The sequence below is a fragment of the Primulina eburnea genome, chromosome 12 (assembly GCF_022965805.1).
Source record: "Primulina eburnea isolate SZY01 chromosome 12, ASM2296580v1, whole genome shotgun sequence".
NCBI lineage: Eukaryota > Viridiplantae > Streptophyta > Magnoliopsida > Lamiales > Gesneriaceae > Primulina > Primulina eburnea.
The window spans coordinates 30,250,337-30,259,046 of NC_133112.1; the positions used below are offsets into that span (position 1 = coordinate 30,250,337).

General features: G+C 37.0%; 1 protein-coding gene across 1 annotated transcript; it reads left to right on the top strand.

Annotated features, from left to right (window-relative positions):
• The first annotated feature begins 7,099 nt into the window (after positions 1 to 7,099).
• On the top strand, positions 7,100 to 8,238 carry LOC140807437 (cytosolic sulfotransferase 12-like). The gene has a single exon (XM_073164275.1). It carries the CDS (start codon positions 7,146 to 7,148, stop codon positions 8,163 to 8,165), a length of 1,020 nt encoding a protein of 339 aa, XP_073020376.1. The 5' UTR covers positions 7,100 to 7,145; the 3' UTR covers positions 8,166 to 8,238.
• The last annotated feature ends 472 nt before the right edge of the window (positions 8,239 to 8,710 follow it).

The window sequence follows — 8,710 nt, forward strand, 5'->3', positions numbered from 1 at the left end:
TGATTTGATTTGGCATACATGACATTGAGATTTGAGTATCGATGTATAAAATAAATATTTTGTTAACACACATCATTTTATGCATACATCGATACATGACATGCACGTTGAGCTATGATCCTTGGATACCCTGATATGATTTGATTGGATTCCGGGGTTTGTGAACACAATCGCTATGCCGGTATTATATGACCCGTAAAGCATAGACAATTGTGGCCCCATATGATTGGATATGAGATGTGGGATTGACGACGCTTCGTCGACGTTGTCATATGTGTATTCCCATATCGGCCGGTGTGCCAGCTCGAGCATTGATTTGATTTGATAGCGATTCGATTGATTCTGACATGTGCTCAGTGGATGGGCATTTGACCCTATACCTCCACGACATACATGCATTGCATACCATATATCATTGTTTAGATACTTGTGGTATATATTGTGGTTGTTCCATACGGAGCTTTGCTCACCCCCAAGGGGGGCTGTTGTTGTCTTTGTGTGTGGACAATGGCAGGTACTCCAGGACATCCGGAGACCGGAGAGGGTACTTCTGGAGGGAGCCACTGTTGAGTTGAGGTTTTTATATGTTGTTCCCAGTATGTATGTATATGTATCTATATACCGGGGCATGTCCCGAGAATATGAGTTGTTTGTATGTGATTGGTTTTGATTATGTGTGGGCGCGTTTTATGATTTGAATTTAGATACTATTTTTAGTATTTAAATATCAGAATAGATATTTTGGGCTCATTGTAAAGAAATTTTAAACCCGTTTTCCGCTGTGATTAATTAAACCCTAATCAGATTGCATTGTAATAACGATTAGGAGTTAAGGGCCCCACAGATTCTAGCTTCCAATGTGACGTAGATGATTCGAAATCGACCTCTGGTTTTGTATTCATGCTATATGGTGCGGCTGTCTCTTGGAAAGGTTCCAAGCAAGACACCGTTGCGGATTCCACCACTGAAGCTGAATACATTGCTGCATCTGATGCAGCCAAGGGGGTAGTTTGGATGAGGAATTTTGTCCAAGTGTTGGGCGTTATTCCAAATGGAGTTGATCCAGTCCCGTCGTACTGCGACAACACTGGTGCCATTGCGCAAGCAAAGGAACCAAGGTCTCATCAGCGATCCAAACATGTACTGAGGAAGTTCCATATCATACGGAGATAATGGGAAGAGGAGACATATCAGTTGAAAGAGTCCCCTCTGCAGATAATGTTGCTGATCCACTTACAAAGCCCTTGCCAGGACCATTGTTTGAAAAGCATCGCGAAGCAATGGGATTAAGGGTAGTTGGCTCTAGGGCAAGTGGGAGATTGTTAGAGTAGATGTCCTGCAAGCCAACGGTTGGCTAGGGAATTTATTGACTCAAGTGAAATAAACAATCTTTATTTTAATATAATTTAATTTTTTATGGTCATGTTATACTTTATCTGTATACCCATGCGAATAGCATAGATAAAGTCCTTGATTATGCTTTAATACAAATGAATCGTAATTCGATGTTGAAACTCATTTGTAAACACTGCATATTCTAAATTCTTTCCTAGTCGATTCAGCTGCCTAAAACAGGGATAAAGGTCGCTTGAGCTCGAAACTAGCATCTGTGATGTTGTGTACTGCGTTTCTTTGTAAGGGCATAGAGATGTCCAAACATGCAGATGGGTAGTCATATGATGATTATATCGAACAACCCTCCCTCGGACTTTCCAAGTGGTTATCATTCATCGAGAGGATAAGTCTGTGGTTATGATTGTACACCATTAGTCCTTACGACCCGGGACAACACTGAGGCTCTATATGCTAGGGCTGTGCTTTGACTCGTTTACCGGCTCCAGGAGAGTCATCAGGTGGCGAGGTTGGGTACAGTTGCGACACATATAGGAGCCAGTGCATTGTAGTCGGGGATTCACCGCTCACCTGCGGGTGTGGATATCCTATGTGATCTGATGTAATAATAGTGCATGGAATCTCTGGCCATAGTATGAGATGTACATTGGAGAAGGAGTTCTCCATTAGTACACGCGATGCCACTATTATAGTTATCACATAGTTATCGAATTAATATGCAACCCTCGATGCACCAATGGTTGCAGATTCGATCGGGATATATGAGATGAAGGGACCGTACTGTACGTTAATCATAATCGACTGGTTCTTGCAGGCACTATCAGTGATACCTAGGGGATCATGGGGCGATGCTACTAGACGCTCTTACCATGATCCGATGGGTGCAATCAGAAATGAGTTCTGACATTCTCGATCAAGGCGTTGATGAAAAGAATGGGGCTAACTAGGGTAAGCCCGAATAAAGGATTATGTCCTGAATCACAAAGAGTTGTGAACCCACGGCTAGCTGTATCCCTGAACCATTGAGGGTCACACAAGCACTGGATCGTTTGTTCCCGTTGAGAGAATAAATTCAAGGAGTTGAATTTATATTATGAGATAATAAATTCAAGGAGTTGAATTTATATAAAATATTGAGAGAATAAATTCAAGGAGTTGAATTTATATTATAATATAGTAAATTCAAAGAGTTGAATTTATGATAATTAAATTTTGAGAAAATAAATTCAAGGAGTTGAATTTATGATATAGTAAATTCAAGAAGTTGAATTTATGAAATTTGGAGAGAATAAATTCAAGGAGTTGAATTTATAAAATTTGATAATTTAATTTATTAAACTCAAAAGTTGGGTTTATTAAATATTAAATTTTGGAGGTGATAAATTCAAGGAGTTGAATTTATAATTTAAATATTAAATTCAAATGTTGAATTTATAATTGATTTAATTTATTAAGCTCAAGAGTTGAGTTGATTAATTAATAAATTAAATATGGTGGGTAATATGTTTAATGGGCTTGTAGGAGTACAAGTCCAACATAATAAATAATTAAACTTTTAATGGACCTTGATTAAATTAATTGAATTAGTTGGACTAGCCCAGTTAATTAAATCAAGCGCATTAATGTTAATTATGTATAAAGTCATTGAACTATTATATAAAAAGGAGTTTGACCTAAAAGAAAAAGTCTCCAAGCCTCCACCATGGTGATCCACGTGAATGGCATAAAATTCTCCAAAATATTTTGACCAATTTTTCAAGAGAAATATTTGAGTCTTTCTCGAATTTTCGATCTCAACGCAAAATCTCTTCTACTTTTCTAGTGCAAATTAGAAGAGGAACAAATCATCTAGTCGTGGACCTGATTAGAAGAAAGGAGTCCTTGAAGAAAGTTCGTAGGGATTCATCAAGAGCCAGATCTGTTATACCGGATCGGTTGGTGTCCAGTGATTAATTCACAAAGGTATAATTTCTGACGCCCTATGAATGTTTTGTTAAAACCATACGACCGTCCAATCATATTTTGATTGTCAAAATAAAATAAAAATTTTAAAACTTCCGCTGCGTTTGGGCGTGTAGAAAACCCAGATCTAACATCAATAGCATCACCATAATCATAAATCTAGGGATGCAAATGAGTCGAGTCAAACCGAGTCAAACAGTATCAGGCTCGATCTCGACTCGTTTTAAAATTATCAAGCTTACGAATATCTCGAGCTGAGCTCATTAATAATAGCTCGTTTATCATGTTAACGAGTCTGACTCGACTCTCGAGCAAATGAGTCGAGTCAAACCGAGTCAAACAGTATCAGGCTCGAGTTCGACTCGTTATAAAATTATCAAGCTTACGAATATCTCGAGCTGAGCTAATTAATAATAGCTCGTTTATCATGTTAACGAGTCTGACTCGACTCTCGAGCTCGTTTTCTTAAGCGAGCTCGTTTTCGAACTCGTTAACCCATAATATTTTGAGCTCATGAGAATTTAAAAAGGTAGATTTATCATTTTATAATCTTTCAATAACTTCTCTTGCACTCAAATTTCGATATGAGATAGCACAAGTTATTATTGTAGATTTAAGCACCAACAAACTAGTAGGACTCGAGCTCGAAATATTGTCACACCAAATAATATCAATGAAAACTGCGGTTTTTGCATCCGTACTTGGATCAGTTTGTCATAGTATTATTTTCTGCGGTTTTGGCTAGATTTTCGGGCGTTTAGACGCAAAGGCACGACTTATACATTCGCTTTCACATCACTCACATGAATATATGTTCATTTGTGTGTTTGTGCATGAATTATGTTCAGGAGATTGGAGGTGCCGAAGACTGAGTAGGCAGAGTTGGTTGTGCATACGCGAACCGGAGGCCCGTATTTTCCGTACATCATGTTTTTGAGATGGAGTGATTTTTGGATATTTTCATACTATATCTTTTTATTATGCCGATGCTTGACAGGATTTTCACACGTGTCGTATTTGCATTAGTTTGAAACATAAGACTGGGGTTGATGATTGGCCTATTTTCAACTGCAGTGTTTTTACTGCTGGTTGAATACTTTTATTTTTAAAATATGAAATTTTCAGCTTTTATCACATGCAAGCTTAATGATGTATATTTTTGAAGACGAGTTTACAAAAAAAATTCTAGTAGTATTTTAAGTAGTAGACGTCTCATATTTACTTAATATTTTTACATTCCTCGATTTGCAAGAAATGCTAAGTTGGTTAATAGAGTTGTTTTGGGACTCAAGAACTTAAAAGAAAAATAGATTGTATGCTCTAATTAGATAGATTTAAGGAATAACATTAAATTAATTTAAGAATTATTGAGGGTGGAATTGCATATAGCTGAGAGAGTCAGGGGTCAGACTATAATTTTAGTTAGTCCAGGGACTGAATATGAGGTGACCGACATCTCTAGGCTAAAATATAGAATCTATGAAAATTTAGGGACTAAATTGCAAATTTGAGAAATGCAGGGACTCACGGGAATTTATGTGATTTTAGGGTCAAATATGTGAAATTCGAAATTGAGGGTCCAAGTTAGGAAATCCGAAATTATTTAGGGCCTTTATGCAATAATTCGAAATTTTGGGGTGAGAATTGGATTAATTCGAGAAATTCAAGGACTGGATTGCAATTTTTCGAAATTATTGGGTCAAATTGTGTAATTCGAGAATTTTAAGGATTTATCGGAATAATTTTTCAGAATTATGGGTTATTATTGTCAGAATTTCTTGAATTTGTTAGGCTTGAACGGTTTTGATGGTATTTTTGTCGCATGGGGAATATTTATTTCAGGTGTAGCTTCTATGCACTGCTAGATTCAAGAGCTACACATTCATTTATATCCGAGACGTTTGTAAAGCGACTGAGAATTATACCAGAGGACATGGATTTGGGCTTTAGAGTATGGATTCTTTCTGGTGATCAGATGTTTACTTCAAAGATAGAGAAGAGTTTGGAGCTTCGTTTACAGAAGAATGTTGTGTAGTCAGATCTGATTGTACTACCAATGCCTGAGTTTGACATCATTCTTGGCATGGATTGGCTAGCTTCGAATAGAGCTTCGATATATTTCTACCAGATGTCAGTGTCTGTTCGACCACCAGCGGGAAGTCCTTTGTTTTTGAGGCAACAAGAAACAAGTAGATGCCACACATTATCTCATGTATCTGTACGAGGAAACTTTTGAAGATATGCTGCCAAGAATTTATGGCAAGCATTGTGTCTGTATATGAGGAAGTCGGTCAGAGACTAGATGTCGAGATTGTCAGAGACTTTCCTAGAGTCTTTCCTGAATACGTTTCTGGCATTCCACCAGACCGAGAGGTGGATTTCTCTTTTGAGTTGATGACGGATACAGTGGTGATTTCGAAGGTACCATATCTTCTAGCACCCGCGGAGATGAAAAGCTGAAAGATCAAGTTCAGGATTTACTGGACACGGGTTTTATTAGGCCGAGTTTTTCTCCAAGGGGCGCACCGATATTGTTTATGAAGAAGAAGGACGTCAGTATGCGACTCCGCATTGATTACAGATAGCTGAACATGGTCAGCGTCAAGAACAAGTATCCCCTGCCTAGAATCGAAGACTTATTTGATCAGCTGCAGGATGCATCCGTGTTTTTAGGACTCGATTCGGGCACTACGAGTTATGGTCATGCCTTTTCGGGTTGACCAACACGCCAACGATCTTCATAGATCTAATGAATCACGTATTTATTCCGTACTTGGATCAGTTTGCCTTTCGGGTTGACACTGAAATGATGTTGATATATGTAGTGTCAATCAATATTAATCCCAATGAAAAATGACAAAAATGAAAAAAAAAAAATTACATAACTAAAAGTGTAATTTTAAAAATAAAAGATCAAAATTAGAAAAATAATTTAACGATTGTCCACCTTGTGTTTAGCATTTTTATGGTGTCAATAAATATCATGGAAGGAACCAAACAACCATCAACGATGTAATAATTAAGAGTGAAACAGGTTGGTCTTATACTTATTATCATCAATTAAAGCGTGCGGAGACAAGAACAAGTTCATCGCCAGATGGGTATAGGTCGATTCAGACATGGACCAGAGAGAACGTGCTACGGTCCCATCAAATGGAATAAATTTTCTAAAAGTACCAGTCCAAACAGATTTAATGGTGGTCATGTGCGTCACGAGTGTAGCAACCACTTTCAGGCAAGAGTGTAAAAAACGAAGAAATTTGTATTTTTAGTCCCCACATATCTATTTTCTCGAGATTTTGATATCAACGTTTGTCAAATTTCAGGCTAAGTTTGTCATATTTATTTTTATAATTTTAATGTTTTTTTCGACGTGACAACAATATGGTACTGATATGATGCGGACAGAAAAAATGAATTAAAATGTCAAAGAATAAAGATATATGACTAAGACTGAAATTTGATTATATGATTAATCGAAATCGTAAAAAGTTAAATATATATAACTAAAAATACAATTCCTGAGCATTTTTTACGGATGACAATAATAATTTGTTTAATTGTATAAACCATATATGTCAATGAGTAGGTCTCTTGTAAGACGGTCTCGCGAATCTTTATTTGTGAGACGGGTCAATAAAAAGTAATACTCTTAGCATAAAAAGTAATAGTTTTTCATAGATGACCCAAATAAGAGATCCGTCTCACAAAATACGATCCATGAAACCGTCTCACACAAATTTTTTTCAGTGTCAATATATATGCATGATCATGTGCAAATCCAAGAATTCAAAAATACTTCACTAGAGGAAAAAAAGAAAGAAAAAAGAATGTTCATGACTCACCAACAAATGTCGAATGAAACCACTTCACCCCTTCCAAAATATTTACTACAAGAACACAAAATATTACAAGAATTCATATCCTCCATCTCGAATCTACCTAAAGAAAAAGGGATGGTTGTACCCTATCTCTACCAATACCAAGGTTTCTGGTATCCTCCTAGATTACTTCAAGCTTCAATCTCATGTCAAAAGCATTTTCAAGCTCTAGATAACGATATTTTTCTTGTTTCCACTCCAAAATCCGGTACTACGTGGTTGAAAGCAATCATATTTAGCTTAGCAAATCGAAAGAAATACCCACCAAAATCCAGAAATCACCCTTTGATCAGTGCTAATCCTCATGAACTTGTCCCGTTCCTAGAAATCAAGCTCTACGTTGATAATCAAATCCCGGATATCGAGTCGTTCCCTACTCCACGCCTGTTTTCCACTCATATACCTTACTTTTCTCTGCCGGAATCAGTACGTGATGCCCGCGCATGCAAGATTGTGTATTTGTGCAGGAACCCGAAGGATGTTTTCGTGTCACTTTGGCATTTTACAAACAGATTGAGGTCGAAAGAAATGGGGACTAATTCTCTCGCACATGCGTTTGACCAGTTTTGCAATGGGGTGAGCATTGTTGGGCCCTTTTGGGATCATGTCCTGGAGTTTTGGAATCAAAGCAAGGAGAACCCAGATAGAATCTTTTTCTTGAAGTTCGAGGACTTGAAAAGAGATCCACAGTGTTTTCTGCGTCGCTTGGCCGAGTTTCTTGGATTCCCATTTTCTGCAGAGGAAGAGGGATTCGGGATGGCGGAAGAGATCTTAAAAATATGCAGTTTTGAGATTTTGAGCGGTCTTGAAATTAATCGAAATGGGAAACAATCATCTGGTGAGGAAAATAAAGCATTTTTTCGTCGGGGCGAGGTTGGAGATTGGAAGAATTTTTTGACGGATGAAATGACCGATAAGATTGATGAAATTAGTGAAAAGAAATTTGGTGGGTCGGGTTTATTTTTCTAGTTTGTTTCTGTCTGGCACATGTAACTTGAACAACATTTTCTAATTTTATTAATCGATTTTAATCTTCAATTCATATTTTTTCTCGTTTTTTAAGCTCTTTTTGACCGGATGAAAAAATGTTTAATTACACGTGTGGCAACAGAAAATGCTTACTTCAAACCGAAAATATTGACGTGACATTGAAAAATTGTAATGTGTCTGATTCTAGTCATCTCTCCCGTTAAAACTAATAAAAAGAAGAATCAAGCTAATCACTAAAATTATGTACTAATTACTATATTTTGGCGTGCTTGGTGATTTTGCTTACGACTATATGATTGATGGATTATGAATGTTGATTTGTGGTGGAGAATGTCGGACCATGATTAGTGTGTTGGTGTTGATTAGTCGTTGAGAATGTTGTGAGATTGAAGGCCATTGCATGAAGGGTTGCTTAATTTCTGATGGGTTTAAATTGTTGGTGTTATTGTTGAGGTAATTTGGTTGAATTTGAGAAGAGTATATTGATAAAATATCCCTAAGAAAAAGCAAAAGCAACATGTTCT